At 44.9% G+C, this 25995-nt stretch overlaps 1 protein-coding gene across 1 annotated transcript in view; it reads left to right on the forward strand.

Moving 5' to 3' along the window:
- Positions 1–1796: 1796 nt before the first annotated feature.
- Efr3a (EFR3 homolog A) overlaps positions 1797–25995 on the forward strand; it is an 87763-nt gene continuing 63564 nt past the window's right edge. The window contains exon 1 of the mRNA XM_005078689.4: positions 1797–1995. Within this exon, the coding sequence (XP_005078746.1) occupies positions 1986–1995 (10 nt within the window). The 5' untranslated portion in view covers positions 1797–1985. The remainder of the gene's footprint in view (positions 1996–25995) is intronic.

A 25995-nucleotide genomic window follows, 5' to 3' on the forward strand; every position in this document is an offset into this window, starting at 1 on the left:
ACTCTAGCTCACGACTGTCTGCCAGGCAGGAGTATAGGTGTGGCTGGTGTACATTTGTGTTCCTATTTATATATATGAGCAGATTTTTTTCTTATTGCTTTAAAACTGTGTATCCCAGTGATAGAATAACATTGCTTCAACAGTTTCATTAATATTACAAGAGAAAAATGTAACAGTACAGGCACACAAAGATATTATAGAAGTCTTGGAAAGACACGTGGGACTAGGAAAGAATTTTGAGGTCATAAAAACATATCACAGTTCATTGGAGCCTCTCCTTGTTAATTTTCCAGTTAATATGATAACTATTCTCACTAAAGAAAAACTTAAGGGACAAGGGGGCTTTGTGCCCTCTGTTTTTTAAATATAGGGTCTCATTGTGTAGTTCTAGCTGGCCTGAAACTTAGTATATAGACCAAACTGACCTTGAACTCAAAGAACTTTGTCTGGCCCTGACTGGAATTAAAGATACATAACATCGTGTTGAATCTCAGAGAACGGGTTTGCTCTGAATCTCAGTTCAAGGCTGCAGTCGACCTTGGTGGGGGCGCCACGCCAGCAGGCATGGGTTGCATCATTGCCAGGAAGCAGAGTTAGGTGCATTCTGCTGCTGCTGAGCTGTCCCTTTACACCTACACAGTCTAGGCTGTCCCTCAATTAACCCAGTATCATCCTCCCGGGGCATACCCAGAGGCCTGGCTCCACGGGTTGTAGTTTCTGTCAACCGGACAACACTGCTATCACAGCGCCCGTTTAAGCATGGGCCACACGCATCCCTGATGGTTTGTCCTTTCCCATCATCAAGGGTCACCTCTGCTATCTGTTACACAAGCTTCCCTTTCACCAGCTTCTGTGACTCACTGGCAATTGCTTCTGCCCTCTCTGTATCCTCCAAGGTCTTGGCTAATTCAAATTCTGCTTTCTTCCAAGTTGACTCCAAGAGTAATTGCCCTCAAGCCTCTCTGGTTGCTTCATCTTTATCTCGAGACGAGACTTCACAGTCTTATTTCTTAAGTGGAAAGTGGGAGCCACATTCCAGGATATAGGTCTCCAAATGTAAGCGCATATTTACATCATTTCACGTGCCCCCCAGCACTTAGCCACGAACTCATTAACGGGATCCAATGTCTCGCGAAGCACTTTTTCCGGGCATTGCTAGTGTTTCTCCAGAGGGATTGATTGTGTGTGTGTGTGTGTGTGTGTGTGTGCAGCCTACAGTCGTCTAGGCAATATCACACGTACTGCCTACACTGCTGGACACTCAGGCACTCAGGCTCCTTTTGGCTACCGGGTTGAACCAGTTTTGCGACTCCCAACAGAACCCATCAAGTAGAATGAATATTAATAATGCCTAGCTAGCCAGGCGTTCGGAACACTCTGTAAAGGTGGACCTGCTCGCTTTGAAAGCCACGAGCAGCCCCAGAGAGGGAAAAACCGCTCAGCCTTCACCCCAGATAACCCTCGAGCATCTCAAAGGCTGTAGGCTTTCAGAGACCGCCGGACGGAAGCTCTACCCTCACCGTCCTAACACGCTACTGCCTCTCGAGCAGACGCGAGCCGGGGTGAGGCAGTCAGATCACCAGGAGCCAGCGCACGGAAAAGGAACCCGGGAGTTCAGAAGCAGGGAGCCTGCTCGCCGCCCAGCCCACCCTGCAGGGGCAGGCAGCCCAGGCTGGAGCCGGGGGAGGGGGCGGAGCTTGGGCGGCTCGGGGGCGGGACCTCCCGGGAGGCGACGCGCTGACGTCAACGGGCGTGGGTCGGCCCCGCGCGTCGTCGACGGGGCGGGGCGGGGGGGAGGATCGCGGATCGGCCGCCGGTGGTGCCCGAGGCCGGTCGGCGTCCGTCCGTCCGCTCGCTCGGCTGGCTGCTCGCCCTCCGGCCCCGACGAGGCGTCCGTCGCCGGGCTTCCGCGGTCGGCATGCTGCGGTCGGCGCGGCTCCTCTGAGTCCGGGAACGGCGGCGAGCGCGGCGGGCTCGGGGTCGCCATGCCTACCCGTGAGTGCGGGGCCGGTGGGGAGGGCGAGCGCCTCCAGGAAGCGCGGCCCCGGAGTTAGTTTCGCTTCACTCGAGCGTCCCCGGGGCCGGAGCGGGGTGTGGGGGGATCGCGGTGCACCGATCGGGGACCCCGAGGCGGGAGCGGCGTGCGGGAACCGACGGCGGCCCCACGGCTCCGGCGTGCGCGGTAACGGAGACCGGTGCGACCCGGGAGAGCCCGGGCCAACCCCAGCGCGACTCCCGAGCACTGTGGTCCCGGGGACGAGGCCTGGGCTGCCTCAGCGGCTCTGAGGGACGAGACTGGAGCCCCGCGGGGGTCAGAGGCCAGGGGTGGCGGGGGGGGGCCCCCGGGGGGTCAGATGCCAGGGGTGGCGGGGGGGGTCCCCGGGGGGGTCAGAGGCCAGGGGTGGCGGGGGGGGTCCCCGGGGGGTCAGAGGCCAGGGGTGGCCGGGGGGTCCCCGGGGGTCAGAGGCCAGGGGTCGCCTGGGAGGGGATCCCCGGGTGTCAGAGGCGGGGGGGGGGGTCCCCGGGGGTCAGAGGCCAGGGGTGTCCGGGGGGTCCCCGAGTGTGCCAGCAGCTGTCCCCTGGGGACGCCGGGTGTGGTGATGACCCCGGTAGTGGAGGCTTTGATACATACTACAAGGTGCTGCTGTGCAACCAGGGACCCAAGGTGCTCTGCTCCCCGTGAGACTTCTCCACCCGGTGGCCCACCGGGGTTCCTTGCAGACCAGGCAGGCCTCCTGATCTCGGGTCCAGAGGTGGCGTGATGATGCTAGTGATGGGTCTGAGATTCTTTGCAAGTTAGGGGCCCTTGTTAAGTGTGTCCTGCCCCAGAATTTTTATTAAAAAAACTTGTGTGTTTTTTTTTTTTTAATTTTTCTCCCCTCGGAATTCCTAACTCGCCCCGCCTGACTTTGTTTCTGGAGACATACCGGGGTGCGGGATTTCTAGGCAGCTTCAAATGCCCAATTTTTTTCTAGTGTTGGGTAAAAGGGGGGAAATTTTAATAATAGAATGGTTTACTTCATAGTTGTGTCAAATCTTTCGTCTTAATGTAGAGGTCACTTTCAACCCCTCAAACAACAAATTATTTTATTTTCACATTATTGTGCTTTTCTTCTATTTCTGCTTGATTCACTCAGAGGAATAAATGCAGCCATCATCTTCACGACCATTACTGTTAGTTTGTTATTTTCTAACCTTATGTTCTGTTATTCGAGGATTTGAAACTGGCACTGTGACAGTCTTTTTAGGGGAAAGCAGAAGGGAGAAGGATACAGGAATGGTTTCAAAAGATGCGACTTCATGGGGATTGCCTGGACAAAATGTCCATCAACAGTTTGTAAAATTACCAGGCTTTTGTTGTATGTTAACGTTATCTGTTTTCCTAGAGAGGATGCAGAGAACTTGTATTTTTAGGATACTTGATTTGTTTACTCTGTCCAGTGAGTCTTAGATGAACTCAGGTGTCAGATTGCACCCATGAATGGAAGGTCAAGGGGGATGTTTAGGTACCATTCATATTTGGTGCTGCGCATCTCCTGTAATTGAGGAGATACTGATGCGAACAGGAGATGCAGATATGAAATAGTAGCTCTTGTTTCGTCTCCCCTGATGCTCAGAGCCCTCAAGATGTCTGCGTTAGTTTGGTGGGCAGGAGTGCTTCTTAGACATCCTATGCCTGAAGTAGACAGCTGACATGCTAAGTTTATAAGCAGACACTTCATCACGGTCACTGTGTTATGAATGCTTTTAGGATAAAATATGTGATATATATATATATATGTATATATATATATATATAAAGATGTTAAGTCAAGAGGCTTCCTTGCATGCCCAGCCAGTTAACCTTTAAGTGGTTTGTGAAACTGAATGCTTTTCTCCACAATGGAAGGGTTGAAGAGGATCACTTTAGTCTCTTGGGTTCTAGAATTCCGTCATTGTATTGCTGTGTTTACTATTCACTTTGGGTTGAAATGGCACTGGTAGGAGAGGCCAGCTTCGCGTGCTGGAGCCATGACTGGCCAAGCCAATGTGTGTCTCGTGAATGTTGTGTTGCCCGCCAGGGACTAGCAACTGAAAGGATGCCTGCCAGGAAGGGGCCCACACAGCAGTTCTTGTCCTTGTCATTCTGTGTTTAGCCTGTAGTTGCCTGACTTTGCCACTGATATTGGGTAGTCTTTTCAAAGCCAAATTTGATAGACTGTTAAGCTTTTCATTTCAGAGGGTTTCAAATTTTGTGTCAGTGTTTGAGTTGGAAGGAAAGTTGAGGTTACTTAGTCAAATTCTTTTTGTTTGTTTTTGAGGACCAGGAGACTGAGACACATTTTTTTTTCCTTTAAGCCATTATTTTATTTTTAGACAACGGCCCAAAGCCAGCCTTGAACTGGTGGTCCTCCTGCCACTGCTAAAGGGTTGTAGAAGTTTACCACCATGTGTGGGTTTTAGTAAATTTTGATGGCTCCCCTGAGGTCATAAATGGAGTAGAACCAGCACTTGAACAGAGATCTTGGCCCCTTTAACCAGTCCACATTGAACACAGATGAAGTCTATTTTTCGTTGGCCAAAGTTGAATGAACTGCTTTGTTTGTTTGCTCGAGTTAAATTAAGACAAAAATGAAGGCTTTGCCAAAATTCTCTGGAGCTTTTTGTAAGCTTGGAGAGATGTTTGTATATAAGAGAGCTCATCGTTGGCCTGGATTTAAGTCTTGCCAATGGAACCTGGAAAGGTGGCTGTGGATTCTGCGGGCATGCTCAGTCAGTGGTCTGTTGTAAAGGATGTAAATTCTTTAGCAGACTGCTTATATGGAAGGGGCATCTTAGTTTATCCACGTTTCATGCATGAAAACAGGTCCAGTGAAATGTGGTCTTACCTATGAGACATGGTTATATGTTAGCTGGGGCATTCAGACACTGGACTGTTGTGACTAATGCTTTCTTTCCTCATTTAGACATCAGCATTGCTATCTGGTCAGGTTTGTAAGACTGTGGTAATATGGCATCCCCTTATCCTCAGATAAGGCTAATTATACTTACCTATTCTTCAGTGTCTTCCAGAAGAAGTGCCAAGTGAATCTCGAAGGATAGGTAATAGCTGAAGTATTTCTTTTTAGAAACACATTGTATGTTTTAACTTTTTTATCTCGGTGACAGACCTGCCTGAGGAAAGAAACAACTTGGCAAAAGATTTAATCTGACTGTTGGCTTCAAAGGTGTCAGCCCAAAGTCCACAGAGTCCATTGCTGGTAGGCCTGTGGAAAGACAGACATGGTGACCAGAAAGGATGGAAGGGGCAAGCTTCACACAATAGCTGTTCACCTCATGACAGTCAGGAAACAGAGACATAGAGGAAGCACCCGGGAATGAGATGTCCTTCCGAGGCCCACCCCACAGTTGCCTGCTTCTGCTTCCCAGTAATTCATTCTGCCGTGCCCTCATGGGTGGATTCACTTTAGTCTTCGGTGCACCCCTGTTCTATTTGCCACATTAAAGCTTGTCACCTCGGCCAAGCCTGTGGTTGTTGGTTAGTGTTGCCAATTTGACAGAATCTAGAATCAACTAGAGCACATGCTTTTGGACACATTCATGGGGGCATTATCTTGATCAGGCTTATTTGAGATGGAAATACCAGTCCACTGTAGGTGGCATCATTCCTTGGGCAGGGATCCTGGCTGGATAAAAATCAAGCAAGATTTCTGATCCCATTTCTCACTGTGCATACGATGGACCAGCACTCCCGACTCCTGTGGCTTCGAGTTCTCTGTCGTGAATGACTAATGGATGTCTTGAACTCTGAGCTGGAATAAACCCTTAAGTTGCTTTGTCAGACTATTTCATCACAGCAACAAGAAAAGAAACGAAGAAAAAAGACTTTTAACAAAACTCAGTGATCATTTAACTCTGAAGACATAACACATGCAAACTTAGGCATTCATATTGCTGGCTTTGGAGCCTTTGTGTTCTTTCCTATTTACTCATATTCATACATATTCATATTTCAGCTTTCTCTGCAGCCTTCCCCCTTCACCCAGAGTTGTAGCTGAAGTTTTGTGTTTTTATTTTCTTCTCACAGTGACCTTTGTCTTGATACTGCTTTGGTTGCTGCCTAGGGAACCTGGTGTTTCTTTTATTTTTAAACAAAGTCTCTCTGTGTATCCCTGCTGGCCTGGACTTACTTTGTAGCCTTGGGTGTATTCAAACACATGGATCCGTGTTCCCAGTCTCCCAAGGGCTGGGATTAAAGGCATGCATCACACACCACACAGAATCTATGCTTCAGTTAGTCCATTCATGAGTAAGTGGAGCTGCTTTAAAGATTATGTAAATGATGCGATAAGACGGGAGCCAGAAATGGAATAGTTTTATGTGCCATTGTAATGCAGAGACGCAATTAAGGACTGAAAATATGCCCAGGCTGTCACAATCCCTTACAGCATACTAGCAATTTCCAGCTTACTGGTTTCTTTATAAAGACATGTCATAGTCAGATTTTACCAGACCTTCCTGTATGTGTTTTGATGTGTAAGACAGTACAGCTGTCTACACGTTATACTGTGAGAGTTTTCAGCCTTGGCACCATTGATACCGTGGACCAGCTGTTTTGGTGGTGGTGGCTGAAGGAGGGCGTGGTAGCAGGGGCCTGTCCTATGTTTTGTAGAATGTGTAGTTACATATTTGACTTTCATCCACTTAAGCCAGGAAGTAGTAGCACCCACTCTTCCCCAGGAACCTGAAAATTTTAAGAACCAAAACCATTTCTAGATGTTAGTGTATATCCCCTGGAGGACAGAATTAAAATTACATCTCATTAAGAACTGCTCTAGTTGTAACTGTTTCGTTGTTACAGGTCAAACTGTGCCCACAGCCTGTCCTGCTTTCAAACCTTAGGATGCTCAGCCAGCCTGCTCCCCAGTGATGCCTTCCAAGGGTTGCAGAGGCTCAGACACCCTCCAGGCCCGATCTAGTCAGCAGGGGTCTGTTTGAACTTGGCCCAGGAAGTGACTGGTCAGCTTCCTTCAGAGAGCAGGACGGCTGGCATTCCTTTTCCAATATCTCATTCTTCTCGCCAGGATTTTTGGGTGTTTTGTGCATCTTCGAAACCGTCTGAATCGTTGGGCAGATGAGACTGCTTTCCTGGGGGACCTCAGCTTGTTTCTGCTTTAATATTGAATAGACAACTTAAAAGCACAACCAGCCAGGTTCCTCTGGTTTTCTAGGGCAATAATGATACATTATTATTATTGTTATCTTTAAAAAGTTATTATCGCATATATTACATCCTGACCTCAGTTTTCCCTCTCTCAATTCCTCCCAGTCTCTCCTCCATCACCCTTCTCCCCCAGATCCACTCCTCTTCTGCTTCCCTTCGGAAAGGCAGGCAGGCCTCCCAGTGACATCAACCAAACATGGTATATTAACTTACAATAAGACTAGATACTGCCCCTCATATTAAGGTTGGATGAGGCAACCCAGTAGGAGGAAAATGATTCCCAAAGCAGTCAAAGAGTCAGAGACACCCCTGCTCCCACTGCTAGGGGTCCCCCAAGAAGGCCAAGCTACTTGCATGGCATTAATGTTGTCTCCTGGGGCTTTCTGTAGAAAAGGTTTACTCTATTATCCTGAGGTAGTAGTAGGATTTTTTTGTTTCTTTGTTTTTTGTTTTTTGAGACAGGGTTTCTCTGTATTGTTTTGGAGACTGTCCTGGAACTAGCTCTTGTAGACCAGGCTGGTCTAGAATTCACAGAGATCTGCCTGCCTCTGCCTCCCGAGTGCTGGGATTAAAGGCGTGCGCCACCAACACCCGGCAGTAGGAGGATTCTTATTGGTGCCATTGTTGGAAGAGTCTCAAGCATTTTCGGAAGTAAAGGGCATGAAAAGGCCCAGGTAGGCCACCAGCCACTTGAGCAAAGATGGACAAGGGTAGGACAACAGTTCTCCCAGCTTAAAGATCTTCCGTATTTCGCTGAATGAACCCTATTGAGAATGTAATGACAGTCCCGATGATTCTTACCTAGGAAAACGCAGACTCTTACCCCAAACTTTCCATATAATATGAGATGACGCACAGATAACAGCAGGAGAGTCTAGAAAAGTCAAAACCGATCACCATGAGAGTGGCAACTGTGGTACTTGACAAAAACATACCATTCTAAGTGTTCTGCTTTTGCTGCCTTTCTGCTGAATTTTACAGTTTCCCCTTAACTTTCTCTTTGCTTACCAAAATCTCTCAGTTATGTAGATGAGTCCACAGCATGCCTTTGTAAAATTAATGTGCATGAAGAATTCCAACTCCATCGTAGAATCCCCTCAGACAAGAATTGAGGGCAAAACAAATAGATAGGATTTTGAGCTGTGAGGATATTTAATCCAGTTGGCAAGGGAACAGCTGAAACCAGGAAGTGCTCCATTCAGCTGGGTCATGCTTTGACCCTAGAGCCCAGTCCTTCTGAATCCTGGGAGTGTGCTCACCACAGACTGACAGTCTTCCATGAAAGAAAGAAGTGTGGTAGAAATCATGGCTAATGAAGGGGTCAAGATAGCTTATTAAATTAAAAAATGACATTATTAATACAACCGAACACAAAATACTACCAGCCTTATGTAATTAAGACTACACATGTGAACTTACAATAAAAGTATAATGATTGATGAAGGTTTTGGGGAAACCTGCCTCCGTTTCATTAATAAAGAATTGCAGATTAAGCCAAAGCCCAGTTTGGTCTGCTAGGTTGTCAGAAGTCTCTCACAATAGTCTTCAGTAGCAGTGTTCAATACAAATGACAGATTAAAAATGTGTTATAAACCATCTAAGGTTTCTGTCTATTGGCCCAGGAATTTCACTTCTAGGAATCGATTCTTAAGAAACTATTAAACCGGAGGGCAAAAGATATTTTTGCATCCAAATGTTTTGTCATAGTAGTATTTATAAAAAGTGGAAAGCAGGAATTTGTGTTCAGTAATAGACAATTGGCACATACTGACAATAGAAACCCTTTGAACAAAATGCCGTGCGTTCCTCCCGGGCGGTGGTGGCGCACCTCTTTAATCCCAGCACTCAGGAGGCAGAGGCAGGCAGATCTCTGTGAGTTCAAGACCAGCCTTGTCTACAAGAGCTAGTTTCAGGACAGCCTCCAAAGCCATAGAGAAACCCTGTCTCGGAAAAACAAACAAACAAAGTCCTGCGTTCATGAAAAATAGTATCCATGAAGCCAGGGTGAGATAATCCCAGCTCTTGGGAGGCTGAGTTAGAGTCTGAGGTAACCCTAAGCCGCATAGTGAGATCCTATCTCTAGTAAACTAGACCAGAGTAGCACCATGAAGACATGTATACAGTGATTTGTCACATAACACACACTGGCCAGAAACCAGCAGTCCTACTGCCTCAGTTTCCTGAATGCTGGAATACTTACTGGTATGGACTAGTATGCCTGGACAATTCATTGTTTTTAATTTGCGTTTTCCAGATTTTCTACAGCTAGCATTCTGTAATTAGAAAAAAAATAGATGCTTAAGGTTTCAGATTTAATACAACTTTTTTTTTCAAAAACCTAAAACAAGACATTAAACCACTGAGCAGGTTCTTCCTGTAACCCAAAGACTGGAACTCTGGAACATGGTGTTCACCATGCAGGAAAGTAGTGTCTGGCGTCTGTCTGATTGCTGTCAGATGCTCTGAAAAGCAGGCTTCTGGGACGGCCTTGCCGAGGGAGGTTAGTGCAGTGAGCAGGGGAGTAGGAGCACAAGAACAAGCGTGTATCGCCTGTCTTTTCAGTTGGAGGTGCTGTGCTTTACTAAGTGCTGGTTTCAGTCTTGAAACCCTGAGTAGGAGAGATGAGTCACCGAGGGGGAGTTCTCTTTATGGGAAGTTGGTAGGTTTTTGTAGCTTCTTGGGAATGATTGTCTTGCGCAGCGTGAATACAGTTCAGGGAGGGGGGTGGGATCACAAAGTGAATGTTGGCAGTTCCCACTGTGATTAATGTCAGCCTTGTCACAACTCTGTCGTCAGGCATGCCAGGTTCACGCGACGCATTTCATGAGCGCTCTGAGGACTCTGAAGCCGACAGGAGCTAATCCTGGTTCCTCCCTTCAGTGGAAGGAAGCCCATGCCTTCTTGGCATATTCATCTTGACGTCTCTAACTTCAGATGTTATTGGTCGTTATAAGTTTTACTGAAAATGGAATCTTTGGTTTTTCCTGTTATACCTCTGAATAAAATTTGTCTATTACAATAAATTAGTCGTTAAGCCTTTTGCTCCACAGCCTCCAGGAGGAGTTCGAACGCCCCCCCCCCCCCCCCTTGATGAGCTGTTCAGCTGTGCCCTCTCTTTGTTCCACCTGCTATAGGTAGCAACCTCACATACCCGCAGCCCTGACTGCCCTCCACTGGTTTTCTGGGCAATGCTAAGTGTTCTTCGCAGCTGCTCTCTAATGGGCATTTTTTGAACAGCTGTCTTGATAATTCACTACCGTGTTCTCTGTGCTGTGGTTGCAAGTTAACTTAAATGGCTCCCACTCCTGCTGAGCAGACAAAGTACAAGGTACCACATTTGTCACTATGATTCCTGGGATCTCAAAAAATGCAAAATATGCCTGATTAGCAGACATCCTCCAAATTGAAGAGAGTGGTCCTTTTATGACATCTAACTTTCACTGACTGATTTTAGGAATTCAGTTCAAAGTATTTTTACTAGGTATTGGATTCAATAACTGGCACTGTCTCCTATGAATTTGTAGATGCAATATTGTATTTATGTAGTTGCTTGGATGTAGATGTAGAAAGACTTGTTATTATAGTAGGACCAGCAGGTTGGCAGGAAAAGACAGTTACTTCAGGTCTTGCCTTAACACGTACATACTTCAGCTCCATGAAATTGGTCGTCGGGAGAGAAAGGCATTAAAGGCAGATACATAGCTGTTAAGCTTCTAGGTCTAAGTCCATAAAGTGCTGTAGCTGGCCTGTGTACATTTCAGAAGTCCAGTTTCTCAAGTTTGCAGTGCTGATGAGAAGCAGTATGTTATCTTCCCCTTTACTTCATCCTAATATTTTGTTTGGCCTTGAAAGGAATAAAGTGTGCTTGGCACAGGCCCACACACTTATTAGCCTTGCAACGTACTAGTTTCACAAAACGGAACAGTTTAGATCCCAGAAAGAGATGACGGAAAGATGGACCAGTTGTATTCATAGTAATTTTATTTACAGAAGTTTATTCCATTGGTCTGGCTTAGGATGCTTATTGTTTTTAATCCTCATTGGAGCATAGAAGAAGGGAAGCCAGTTGCCTTTGGAGCAAAGGTTTTCAAAATGCCTTCCATGTAGTGTAGTAAGGTTGTTGTCTGGGAAAGATGCTGAAGAAACTAAGTAGATGGCCCACTCAGTTGGAATAGCATCGTTCTTGTCTCATTTCTGCATTTAATTTCTGTAGGAAAGTGACATTGACTACTTATAAAAGGTGGATAGAAAATATAAGGTGTTTTAGAGTCAGAAAGCTTGTTCTCTGAGGCACACCCCAGAGCAGTTTAGCTGATGATGACTCACCTTTTTGGTCTAACAGTCTCCAGGACTCTGTCACAGACCATGTCAGTATTCAATTGGACTCACAGATGTTCTCTTTCCATTTGGTTTTCTGGCAAGTATGTTAGGGACACATTTGCTTAGCATTTTAATGCCTACATTTGCAAGGACTACCAAGATGGAAAATGGAGAGATGGATAAAGTGGTCCCTAGCTTCAAAAAGATTGTATCATTTATTGAAAGGAATGCACATAGTTATATCATAGAAATATTTTGTATATGTGTGTGCGTGTGCACACATATATCTCTATCTGTATCTACTTACCTACCTGTCTGTCTACAGAGAGAATGAGACTGTTGGAGGTCAGAGGAAAGAAAGTGTCCATGACACTAACAGCAAGATAAATAGACAATGCAGTCTTTGAAAAGCAAGAGAGCCTTGAGTTATAGGACAGAAACAGTGAGCATGGCAGAAAGGCTGCTTCGGGGAAATACTTAGGGGAAACTCTCTGAGTGGGGAGGAACAGTCAACAGAAGACACACTTACCTCCTAGAAAATGTGATGCTGCAAAGGGTGTGTGTGCCCGTGTCAGTGTGTACACACAGACACAGGGGGGGGTATCTCTGTCTTTTGTTCCACATACTTTTATTTAAAGCCTACTATGTGTCACAGTGCGCAGTGGTAAATTCATGTTGACCGTATGGATGTTATCACAGCTGTTGTCTTTGCTGAATGTTGAAGACAGATGTTGAGCAGTTTTATACTGACAGGACAGAGGGCTAGATGAGGGCGTGTACTTGTTTCCCCGATGGGCAGGCCGTCTGTTTATGTTAGCATCTGAGTAGTCCAGAGTAGCAAGAAATGAAGTAGTGACAATCTTTTCCGGTCTCATTTGATGTTACGACAACAAAGACTGTTCATGTATAAAACCCCAGGGAAGGTGTTTTACCGTTGTTTGAACTTCAGATCAGTTGTGATATTTCAGGTCCACTACATATACTCCTACACTTCCATCCTTAACTCTCTTGTCACTGCTTCCTGTCCGGGAGAGGAGACTACCAGATGATAGTCAGTAAGTGTATGCAAGCGTAATTGTGCAGTTAGGCACCTCAGGATATGAAGACTAGAACCAGACACCCAGTTGCTTATCCCAATGCTGTCTTGTTCAGGTCTCATGGCAGTATGCATTTGTGGAGCAGTCAAGTGGTTTTCTGACAGCAGATGGTGGTTTGTGTATAATAAAGCTTTGAGGACATGCTATCTCAAAGACGGAAGTGATACTTGTCAGTAGAGCGTCAGCCAACTCTTGGTTTCATTGGGGTCTTCTCCCCTTACACTGCTGCTCTCCTTTCCTTCCCCATGTGTTCCTTGGTGTGGGTATCAGGCTCTGTCTGCTCTTTAAACCGTGTAGAACTGTGCAGCATGCAGATGATGGGGGGGGAAGGGGGGAGGAGACCTCAGCAGAGCTCTGCACTTCGTTCCCAGAGCGCCAGGGAGGGCTGCATGTAATGCATATAGTCGGGCTCCTGTGCCTTTTCAAATGGCGGTTAATCCAAACACTTTGACATTTCTGTCTAAAATTGAGTGTGACTCAGTGTTTTTAAGTGAGTTCTTAATGGTATTTGCACACATGTGAGGTAGTTTTCTATTGATCCTTTCCATTTATTAAGAGTAAACCTATTACTTATAGGTATGAAAATTTTAAGACTGCCACAAATGCATAGTTTTCTAGATTCTTTGTGTACAGTGCCACAGAAAATAGGTTGCTTTTCTTATATTCCACCCTTAATCTAGAAGTAATTTAATAATACATTGAAATCTTGAGGTAGTATAAAATGTTAGTTTTATGATCTATTCAAAAGTATTGGCTAGAAGGTTTCTCTTTACATCCTTGGAAGTTACTTTTTGTTTTGTTTTAGAGAATGTAATGTGTTTTATCACCTCTTGGAGAATTTCATACACTGTCTTTTTGGTATTCACTGCACTCCTCCTCTAGCCCCGCCTCTCCCCAGCCACAGCAGCATGATGTCCTCCTCACAGCTGTGTCCTCCTCCAAGTCTCAGGCAGCGGCCCTGGCCCTGGCTCTCCAGCTCATGGTCTTTTCACTCCTCTTCCGGGATCTCCCGAGCCCTAAGTGTAGTGGTTATTTTGTGAATGCGAGGACTGGCCTGTCTACCCACAGTCGTTGTCTTTCTGTAACGATTTCTGTCTGGGGCAAAAGCAGTTGTTTTGAAGAGAGGAGGAAACTTCTTTTTACAGTGGGTATAAGGCAAGGCATTTAGAAGGCCTGGCAGTGGGGTTTTTATGAGAACCTTACTTTTTTGGAGGGGATCGCTAATTGTCATAACTTGAGTTAAACTACACCCAACACCTCCCACAGACAGACTTACATATAATAGCTAGAAAGTAGCCAGGTAGCCCTTGGTGTGATTTATCCCTCTTACTTCTCTCTCCCTGAGTGCTGCCGTTCCTTCTTCCTCCTCGGCAAGTTTCCACATCCGTTTTTATACCCTCTTCCTACTTCCCAGCAACTGTGTGCTGAGCTCCTTTAACATAAAGATCAGTCATAGTCGGTTGCCTCAGTGTGCTTGTAATTAAAGAGTGTGTGCACATTTAGAGTCTGTTCACAAACTTCTGACTGTGTCGTCTCACAGATCTCTTGGATGGCTGTTGTGGTTTGACAGAAAGTGGCCCCCCAGGCCCTCAGGGGGCACTGTGGGAAGGCTTGGCTGTTGGAGTGGGTGTACTGTTGCTGGGGGAAGTGTGTCCCTGGGGGAGAGCTTTGAGGACTCAGATGCTGAGACCAGGCCCAGTGGGGCAGTTTCTTCCTTGCTGCCTGCAGATCCCGATATAGAACTCTCAGTTTCTGCTCAGGCATCGAGTCTGCCTGCATCCTGCTGTATTTTCCACCACTAAACCTCTGAAACTGTAAGCCAGCCCCAGTGAAATGTTTTCATTCATAAGAGTTTCTGTGGTAATGCTGTCTCTCCACAGCAGTAGAAACCCTAGCTAAGACAGAAGTTGGTGCTGGGACTGGGTCCTTTCTGTGACTCCTGACTGTGCTCCTGTTTGGAGGAATGTGGGATTTGGACTTGAAAAGCAGCTGGGAACTTTAAGAGACTTCTCCTGGGCTGTCCTAATAGGAGCGTGAAAGACAGTGGTGCCGAGGGTGATTTGCACTGTGAGAGCCCCCTCAAGAGGCTCCACAGGAGAACATTAGTAAGTGGCCGAGAGACTGTTCCTGTAATATTTTGGCAAAGTATATGACTGCTTTCTGCCCTTGTCCAAAAAATCTGCCTGAGGCTAAATTAAAGAGTTGTGGATTAACAGCTCTGGCAGAGAAAGCTCTAGACAACCTAATATTGACTGTGTGATTGGTTATTAGTGGTCACACTTATGCAGATTTACAATGAAAAGGAGCAAACTGAGCGAGGAAAAATACAAGATGCACAGATGGTGGAGAAAAGGGCACCAGGAAGTGAAGGGAGCTGAGTCCTGTGTTCAAGGATTTGGACGGATTACAGAAAAGCCTGATGCTAGTGGAATAAAGGAGTGGTGACCTCAGGCTAAGGTCCTACCCAGCTAAGCAAACGACCCATGAAAAGGAGTTACAGGAAACCGTAGGCCCAGGCATGATGCTATCTATACACCTTTATGAATCCCAGCACGCAGAAGACAGAGGTACGCAGACACCTGAGTTCAAGGCCAGAGCTTCTACAGAGCCAGTTTCAGGACAGCCAAGCCCAGCCAGCAAGCAACAGAATGTGGCAGCTTCAGCCACATGGTTCTGGCTTTAGAGTTACGGATACACGAAAGGGGCTATGTAATCTTCCACTGTGACTAAGGAAAGCCGTCGAGACCAAGCGTGTGCCAGGGATGTCCCTGCATGGAGGCCCCGAGAGACCATTGCATGAAGCTGTAAAGGTGAAGCCTGGATCACCTTGGGGACCCCAAGGTGCTGGTGATGCCACAGTCAGGGCACTGTGCCGAGGAGAGCTGCCCGCAGGGAGTGGAGCCAGCCCAAGAGAGGCAAGTGTGTTGCACTCAGCAAAGCTGAATGGAGTTGGAATCGTGAAGAGGGCTTTGGCATCAGACATGGAGATGCAGAGTTTGGAGTTTGCCCTGCTGGCTTTTGATCTTATTTTGGTTTAATATTTCCTTACTATGTTCCCTTTTGGAATTATAAGACATCCTGTGTCATTATATGCTGGAAGTATGGGATCTGCTTTTTCCTTTTGAGTTTTACAGGGCTTAGAGTTAAGAGGTTGCATGAGTCACAGAAGAGACTTTGAACTTCAGACTTTTAAACACGTTTGAGACTGTTAATAGATGATAGGAGCTTTTGAAGTTGAACTAAATGCATTTTGCATTATGATATGGCTACAAGCCTGCAGGGCCCAGGGAGTGGAATGTGGGGGTTTGAATGAAAATGCCCCCCCATAGTCCCAGAAAATACCCCCCCATAGTCCCATGGGGTGTGGCACTGTCAGGAGGTGTGGACTTGTTGGAGTAGGTTTGTCATTGGGGACTTTGAGATCTCAGATGATCAAGCCAGCCCAGCCAGTGGCTCAGTGTCTTTTTCTGCTGCCTGTGGATAAAGCTGTAGGACTCCCAGCTCCACCATAGACTAATCTCTGCACTGTAAGCCAGCACTCGTTAAAGTTTTCCTTATAAGAGTTGCTGTGGTCATGGTGTCTCTTCCCAGCAATAAAACCCTTAAGTAAGGCAGCTTGAAAGACTTGGAAGAGGGTGGTGTAGTTTAGTGGTAGCTCTTGCCCGGCATGGACAAGGTCCTAGGTTCAGTCTTTAGCACAGAGAGGTGGGAAATGTTGAGGTTTCTGTGTTTGAGTTGGAAGTTTGGCAGATTTTGTATCAAGCACTGAACTTTGATGGTTGAAATTATGTTTTTATTCAATGTTTCTTTTAGCTAAGCCTGCCCAACAAATCATATGCTGTTTTCTTCCTTTTCTACTTTAAATTTAAATAATGGAGACATTATTTAAAATGTATATTTTATTTAGACTCATAATTGGAACAATACAGTATAGTTAAGGCTGACATTTTAATCATTTCAACTAAAATCTTTTAGCATATGGAAGAGATGCTGTGGGTGTTCTAGGAGAATTGGTGTTGTTGGTATATTAAATAGGTTTCTTCCAAGAATAATCTTGGAATTTACAAACACTCCCACAGATTTAACACTTTTGTTTTATTATGACTAACAAGGAAATAAAATGTTGTTGAAATTCAGATAGTTGGGCAATTAGATAGCTGTTTTGAATTTTGCCCCAAATACTCATATTTACTTGTCAAATATTCAGAGGATGTATAATTTAAAATAGCCTGGCCTCATCCTTGTGGTTAGACTCATGCATCATCATGAGAAAGGCTCTTAACACTGTAAGGTCCCTTAGGCTCAAAGCCAGCAAGGTTTGCTGCCCTCAACTCAAGGGCTCCTCTCTCAAGGTATTCTTCCTTGGCTTATTTAACTGGACGCTCCCCTAGGGTAACCCTAGCTAAGACTCCTCGTAATGGGGGACACAGCCTGAACCAGCCATCTCCTGTAACCAGACAAGACTTCCAGTGGAGGGATTGGGACTTCAGCCCAGCCACACATAACCTTCGACCTACAGGTGTCCTGCTGGGGTAGAGGTGGTGCAGACTTTGTGGGAGTGGCCAACCAGTGAGGGTTCCAGCTGAAACCCATGCCACCAGCGGGAGCTCACCCCAACACTGCCTGGAGGAGGGCCAGGACCCGATAGCCCAGAGACCTAGGATAGAACCAAATTCAAACGGCAAAAACATACATGCATGCATACATACATACATACACACACAAACAAATATAAAAATACCCCCAAGCCCCCCAGACTTAACTAACCTGAGCTCATAGAGTCTCACTGAGACTGAAGCGGCCACCAGGGAGCCGGCATGGGATTGTCCAGGCCCTCTGCATATATGATAGGGTTGTGTAGCTTGGTGTTCATGGGGGACTCCTAGCATTAGGAGCGGGCACTGCCTCTGGATTCTTTGCTGGCTTCTGGGACTCTTGTCCTCCTGCTGGGTTGCCTTGCCCAGCCCTGCTGCAGTGGAGGAGCCTCCTCTTACCCTAACTTGGCATGGCATGCTAGGTAGCGGGAGCCCTGCCCCTTTCTGAAGGGAAACTGGAGGAGGAGTGGATGGGAGCTGGGTGGCTGGGAGGAGAAGAGGGAGGGGAAACTGTAGTTGGGTCATAATATATGAGAGAAGAATAGACAAAAGACGAAGAACAAACAGAAAAATCTGCAGAAAAGCTCAACCCTGGTCTGCTTTACACTCATGCCTTCATTGTGGACAGTGGGGTAGCAGTACTTTAGTACTGAGCCTGTATTTGTGAAGTCACTATAGATATATATAAGGAAAGAAAGATTTTAAGAAATAGCTTTTACAATGCATAATTTGAAAGATTTACCATAAAACGTACCCAGATTTAGAAAGACCTTTGGACCTTTTTTTTTTTTTTTTTTTAGAAAACTAATCTTATTTGACATCATGGTTTCAGTTTCCCCTTCCTCCTCCTCCTCTCCCAGCCCCTTCCCCAGACCACCCCTTCTCTGTTTCTACCCCCCAATCCTTTCCTCCATTTCTGTTTAGGAAAGGGCAGGTTTCCCATGGACATTAACAAAACATATCATATCAGGTTACAGTAAGACTAAGTACCTCCCCATGTATTAAGGCTGGGCAAGGAGACCCAGTATGAGGAGTAGGGTCCCAAAAGCCAGTAAAAGAGTCAGAGACAGCCCATTCCCACTGTTAGGAGTCCCACAAGAAGACCAGCTACACAACTGTAACATACATGCAGAGTGCCCAGGGTAGTCCCATGAAGGCTCCCTGGTTGTTGGTTCAGCCTCTGTGAGTTGATTCTGTGAGTTTTCTTGTGGTGTCCTTGACCCCTCTGGCTCCTACAATCTTTTCTCTTCCTCTTCTGAAGGATTCCCCAAGCTCTGCCTAATGTTTAACTGTGGGTCTCTGCATTTATTTTCATCAGTTGCTGGATGACGCTTCTCTGATGGCAGTTGGACTAGGCACTAATCCATGAGTACAGCAGAATACCATTAGGCATCATTACAATAACTTTTTTTTTCCCTCTCCAGTCATGTTTGGTTCCATCCTAAGTCTCTGAGTCATCCAGCCTGTGGGTCCTGGTACCCCAGACCATGGAAAATCTTTATTTTATGTTAAAGAAAATCTGTAGGAATTACTTGGGAAACTTGCAGATAGAAATTCCCAGATTTCCTATCCCTCCTCCTCAAGTTTTTGATGCATTGGGTCTCTTCCCAAATGCATTAGGAGACTTTCTAAAATGAATGGTTCCGAGATTTCAAATCTTCTACTTGACTTAATTCAAACATATTTTTATGTCTAGATTTAAAAAATCATATATTTTCTATCTTTTCATTTTTTTTTTGGGGGGGGGGGGTTTCGAGACAGGGTTTCCTGTGGCTTTGGAGGCTATCCTGGAACTAGGTCTTGTAGAACAGGCTAGTCTGTTTTCTAGCTTAAAACCTGGAACGTATCCATTATCAGTTACTGTAATTGCAACTGTCTTAATGTGTGAACAGGGAGAATAAATGAAGTCTGCCATCTTGTTATAGTAAATCAAAGGATTCCCACCCTATGAGTAAAATGAGCTGTAAGCTTCGGTGGATTTACTGACAAAACCTTGTAAAAGATTTGTAGAAATACATTGTTTTTTTTTTTTGTTGTTGTTGTTGTTATTAGTCTTGAGACAGTCTTACTGTGCACTGTGGGTGGGTGGGAAAGCTTTAAGGTACCCGAGGTCCTAGATGGCAGGGGCCCTTTGGTGCCGTTGAGAAGAGATAGGGTTCTCTCCACCTTTTCTGAGAGCTTCCTGTAACGGGGGGGGGGGGTGGACTTTGCTGAAGCTCCCGCTCTGATCCACTACACTGCGTTATCTTAGTGACCTCCCGTGGGAGCAAAGCTTTCTTTCTCCTCATGGTACCCTCCAGAGCTTGACAGTAATACCCTGTTGCTCAAGACACCACATTCCCGAGTCATAAGACATGGTGTTATTGCGCTGGTGCTGGCTGGAAGCTTCATGCTCACTGACTGGCTTTCACAGTGCTGGACGGTGCGATGCGTGCTACCAGGGGAGAAAGTATCACAACCCTCCCCAGCCTTGAACCCTGCCAGCTACAACAGCAGCCATCCTGGAAAGAGATGGATGCCGCAGATGCAGTAGCGTCACGAGTGTCCTCTACCTAATTATTTTGTGATTATAAAATCAGAGCCTCACAGTTTTATTGTGGCACAGTGATGCAAAATGAAATTCAATGCCACCCACCCAGTGTCAAACACTATAGAGGCTACATTTGAACCCATGTATCTGCTGACTACCAGAGTTTATTATGATTTAAAATACAACGGAAGCTTTTGTAACCATCAGTTTTACCTTCTTATGCATATTGAGACTCAGATACTAGTGTTATTTATTTTGCTTGTAGCTGATTAAAAGTAATGATGTCTATTCAAGTCTAAGACATCAATGAGAACTCCACGTTTCTAGGATTTTGATTTGCTTTCAGAGGCAGGAAAGATGTATAGCATCAGTTATTTCCAGATGTATATGCTCACAAAATCTTTTACCCTGGAGCTTTAAAAAGCTGAACAAACCACAGCCCTACCCTCAAGGACTTTATTGAGCCCTGGGAAAAACAGATCAGTACATTAAATAGATGCTGGTGGTGTGCGGAGCCAAGTGGCCTCTGCCCAGCTTCAGGTGCAGATGAAGGACTTGCTAGAGAAATAATGCTGGGCCTAGGCTGCATAAGGCAGCTCTAGTTTGTACAGTGCCAGTTGTAACTGAAGACTCTATTTAGAACTTTGTAGCAAAGACTAAGAAATGTATCTAAGTTTCCATCACTCAAACTTTAGAACCCTGACAATGTTTCCTGTTCCTCATAGAAAATGCTGCATGAAGACTTAGTCACATGCTTCATGACATGTAGTTTCAGAAGCAGACACCAAAATCAATAACTGACTGTAGGGTAGATGTCTATCTTACAGTGATGGACCAGAATCAGTATGGCATTGACTATATGGTAGATGTGTATCTTTTATATGATGAACCAGAATCAGTATGGCATTGAATATAGGGTAGATGTCTATTTTATATGTGATGGACCAGAATCAGTATGGCATTGACTATAGGTTAAATGTTTGTCTTATAGTGATGGACCAGAATCAATATGGCATTGACTATAGGGTAAATGTTTGTCTTACAGTGATGGACCAGAATCAGTATGGCATTGAGTATAGGGTAGATGTCTATTTTATATGTGATGAGTCAGAATCAGTATGGCATTGACTGTAGGGTAGGTGTCTGTCTTACAGTGATGGACCAGAATCAGTATGGCATTGACTGTAGGGTAGGTGTCTGTCTTATAGTGATGGAGATGCAGAATGAGAAGGGTTCTGTGGAGACTTGTCCTTAAGAACCTGGGTGGGTTAACTAATGAGCCACACCATGGGTTCGTTTTTAGGTTTCATGTTGGGCTTATTGATTGGCACTTTGCAACCTTGCTTTTTATCTCTCTCCACTTACTGCAAATTTTTTTAGAAGACAGAACTAAAAGAGTGAGCGTAATCTCACCCTTATGAACGCACACAGAACAACTAGGACAAGTACAAACCTAGAGCGATGAGGCAGGCCTGCTCAGACTAAAGCCAGCCTGAGTTACATGTGAGTCCTCTCCTAACCCCAAACCAAACCAAGGCTTCAGGCTGTAGTTAACTGTCCATCATGTGAAGGGCCCCAACTGGGTTCAGTCACCAACGCCCCAAAGCAAGATGAGACAATCGTGAAATTGCAAAGCCAGGCAAGCCCCATGACTTCTCATCCGTGGAGACTTTGCCTGTCTCGATCTTTTCTTCAATTTGATTTCTCGAACATTATTTACAGTAGTTCTATAACCACGTTTTACATGATTGGCAGAAAAAATAACATCTGACAACTAGAGTTTTAATGTATTCTATCTTTCTATGTAGTATGGCAACTCCTTATAAATACACTATTTTCTGATAACTTGCATGAAAAGCTACTTCATAGTCTATTATGATTTCTTTGACGAGTCATGAAATAGTTAAAATCTTTGAATGTCTGTCTAGAACGCAAACTCGGAACTTCTGTTACTGTGTATACCTAGAACAAGACCAGTGACTCTGCTTGACTCTATTGGAAGACTAGCTGACCTTTCTGTTACTGTGTATACCTAGAACAAGACCAGTGACCCTGCCTGATCCTATTGGAAGACAACCTGGCCTTATCATTTGTTCAGCGTCCGATGCTAGCAGAAGGGTGGGATTCTGTAGACAGTTTTCCCCTTCAGATGCTTAGTACAGTTTTCCTTTTGCTGTGTTCATTCTTATCAAATATTGTATCCTACATTGACTCCAAACTAAAATGCAGTGTTACAATTTTGTGTGTTAAGAAGTCTGTTGTCTTACTAAAACAATAGGATAGCAATAAAATCTGTTCGTGAGCATCACTTCATGATGTTAATAAGTGATACTTGTAAAAGCTGTGGGATCACTCTTTGTTTCTTATACATGGGGCCTCTAGCTAGAACAGTGAATTTCAGTCCAGTCGGCATTCTGAAATTACCATTTTATTTATGGCTAGACTATTTAGACCATCTGGAAATGTTAAGTAACATTCCTGGAAAATCACATTGCTATGTTTACTTACATTTTTAGAAGCTTTTAATGTCATATGCTTTTGTGTCATTGTTCCTGGCAATTATTTTCAAAAGAATCTACATCTTGCTGCTATGTAATGTCTGTAAAAGTGTAGGATTTATAACACCTTTGCTTTCTCTGATAGAATTCTTTCATGATTTTCTTCCTGTTTCTTCAGATCTTCCTTTTCACTTCTCTGTTGACCATCTCTTTTGTTTTGATTTTTTAAATGTAGAAACAATCTTATTTTCCATATCAGCCCCCCTCCTTCTCCCTCCCATTCTCCATGCCCCCACTCCCGAAGGATAGTGAGGCCTTCCATGGGGGATTATCAAAGTTTGTCACATAATTTGGGGGAGGGTCTAGGCCCCGCTCCATGTATCTGGACTGAGAGAGTATCCCTCCATAGGGAATGGACTCCCAAAGACCATTTGTGTACTAGATGTTAGACAAAGAGTAAAGGATTACCAGCCTCCAATCCACACTACCAGAGAAGCTAGGAAGCAAGGAGGTCCCCAAGAGAAGGGGAAAGGGACAAGATCCCCTGAGCTAATTAGGGGCAAAGGGGAAGGGGAGAGGGAGTTAGGAGAAAGAGAAGGGGAGAAGAGGGGGGAGAGGAGGACATGAGGGAGCAGGAAGATTGAGTCTGGGGAAGAATTGAGGAGAGCAACAAAAGAGATATCATAATAGAGGGAGTCATTTTTGGTTTAAAGAAAAATCTGGCACTAGGGAAATGTCCAGAGATCCACAAAGATGACCCCAACTAAGAATCTAGGCAGTAGTGTTGACCATCTTTAAAAGGTGTTTCAGGATGTTGCCGTTTCAGGATGTTCTGTATCCTAAGCCATCTTTCCCAAAGATGCTGTGTTAGTAACGCCAGGGATTGTGGCCTGTTTTGCTGTTTCCCTGGATCTTGCTTAGTGTTTGCGACCTGATATCCACTGAATGATGTGCAGCTAGCAGGTGTCTGGGTGGGTAGGTGCAGGTGCTAGCTGTACGAGAGTGAAGACCAGAGTTCAGTCTCCTTGGCCCACCTGAAAGCCTAAGTAATGTCTGGCATCTGTAATCCCAGCTCTGGGAATACAGAGACAGGCAGATCCTGAGGGCTCACTGCGCAGGCAGCCATTGTGGCTAAGATGGTGAGGTCCAAGTCCATTGAGAGACCCTGTCACAGAAAATGAGGAGAGCAATAAAAGACAGCAGAAGACTTCCACCTGCATGTGTGTGCAAGTATAACATACATATACAAAAAAATGAAACTGCCTTTTTCCTACTCAAAATTATTTCTGAGGGACTTGTGAGTTTTAGAGTGTGGCGGTCCCATCCTTTCTCTGAGTTCAGAAAAAATGGGAACACAGAAATAAGAATATATAAATGTTGCTGGGTGTTGGTGGCACATACCTTTACTCCCAGCACTCAGGAGGCAGAGGCAGGTGCATCTCTGTGAGTTCAAGGCCAGTCTGGTCTACAGAGTGAGTTCAGAGCAGCCCCCAAAACAATACAGAGAAACCGTGTCTTAAGGAAAAAAAAAAGAATATATAAGTATTAAAGTCAGTCTGGTACAAACAACAACAACAAAAAATCCCGCCTGCTCCCTTGCTAGTAAAGGTGTGTGGTGACCCCGTTGTGGCACCTTGGCCAGTCGGCAGGTGTTCTAGTAACTTCCCTCCAAATCCTGCTTTTAGACCTTACCTAAGGCCTACAAGGAGGGCACACTGACGTGGACTTCTGTAACCCACAGTGGCCATCACATGGAAGCTGGGAGAGCAAATTGCTGAGTGTGCATCTGAAAGACTCCTGTGGGGTTCATTTATTTAATGGATAAAATCGAGACTTTTACAGTGTCTTGGACCATTAGGAACTGGTACATATCAGTACCAGTAGGTACCAAAGTTTTTTTTAGGTACGCCTGTTTTTAGGCAGTCCATCAGACTCACCAGAAAACAAATTGTTTATTTCACAAGCTGTAGCAGAATGTCTTCTAACAAACAGGAACAGGAAGTAGAAGGGTTTCTTCAAATACCATAACCCTTTTTCAACATTACATGAAAATGAACCCAAAGACTGTGGTGAACCTAAGACAATATTTGACAGCACAGAGAAACAAACCAGAGCAATCTTAGGAAAGGGAAAATCTCAAAAGTTTGCTTGTATTTTGTGTTTGAAGAATATATAATGATGCATGTGTCATGATACGTATGTAGATGTCAGAGGACAGTTTTCAGGTGTTGCTTCCTTCCTTCCAGCCTGTAAGTCATGGGGATGGAACTCAGGTTATCAACCTTGGTGGCAATATCCTTTACCCACAGGATCATTTTGCCTGCCTTGAATTGGTTTTTTGTTTTGTTTTGTTTTGTTTTGTTTTTTGTTTTTCGAGACAGGGTTTCTCTGTGGCTTTGGAGGCTGTCCTGGAACTCACTTGGTAGTCCAGGCTGGCCTCGAACTCACAGAGATCCGCCTGCCTCTGCCTCCCGAGTGCTGGGATTAAAGGCGTGCGCCACCAACGCCCGGCCGCCTTGAATTGGTTTTACTGTCAATTTCCTATTTTACTATATTCTCAAGGTACAAATGACCTCAAATAAAATTTAGATGGGAAAAAAAAGTCTGCTTGTGTTTAAGAAGAAAAATGCAAAAATAAAATGTTCATAATACTGAGCTTGAGATTTTAAAGACTGTTGAGGACCTCACCTGGTTTATTTCCAGTGGGAATCTGGCAGATGTCCGGTATTCATGCCCATCAGGTTGCTCAGAAAATCTGTGTACAGGCGGTGAGGTGGCTGCATCTCACAGCAAAGCAGATGCTGTAGAGATCTGTCACCATGCCTTAGGATACCGTTGCTGGTGACAGTTTTACCATGTGAGCTTCTTTGTCAAATGTTTTCCTGTTCCTGACATTAGCATTGCAGACAGACAGACAGACAGTTTTACCATGTGAGCTTCTTTGTCAAATGTTTTCCTGTTCCTGACATTAGCATTGCAGACAGACAGACAGACAGTTTTACCATGTGAGCTTCTTTGTCAAATGTTTTCCTGTTCCTGACATTAGTATTGCAGACAGACAGACAGACAGACAGACAGACAGACAGATTTACCATGTGAGCTTCTTTTGTCAAATGTTTTCCTATTCCTGCCATTAGTATTGCAGACAGACAGACAGACAGACACACACACCATTAGTTTTCAGCTCTGCAATCTTCTTACCTCTTTTTAAAAACTTGTTTTTGTTAAAAAAAAAAAAAGAACTGTTATAATGAACTTGCAAAAAAAAACCCACAGTGAAATTAACCACCCCCTTACCTCTTGACACAAATTGTGTATTTTCCTTGCCATGACTTCCACCCAAGCATATTGGAAGATGGTCTGTGACAGTCAGGGTCCAGGGATATGCTCTCAGGATTAGGAGTGAGCTACAGTCCATGCACCGGGTGCCGCAGAGACTGGAGGAGGCTTTTCTGTCCTGGCCACAGCTCTGGTTTCTGTATCGTTCACTGGATCCCTGCATTTTTGTTCGCAGATAAAGGTAGCATCAGATAAAATGAGAAAGAAATTCTATCCTCTGGTTTTAATACATCCATTCATTTTCCCAAATGCTGATTTCTGAGAGTTCTCAAATAAAGTGTGTTGTGTTCTTCTCTGGAAGTCAGGATTACTCAGTGTTTTATTGCTCTTGACATTGGGCACTCTGTTGAGTATTGTTTTTTAAAACGTCAAGGAAGTATGCTACACAGCACAGTTAAAGGTAGATTTATAT

Source organism: Mesocricetus auratus, unplaced genomic scaffold, assembly GCF_017639785.1.
Source record: "Mesocricetus auratus isolate SY011 unplaced genomic scaffold, BCM_Maur_2.0 Super-Scaffold_100023, whole genome shotgun sequence".
In the NCBI taxonomy this organism is placed as follows: Eukaryota; Metazoa; Chordata; class Mammalia; order Rodentia; family Cricetidae; genus Mesocricetus; species Mesocricetus auratus.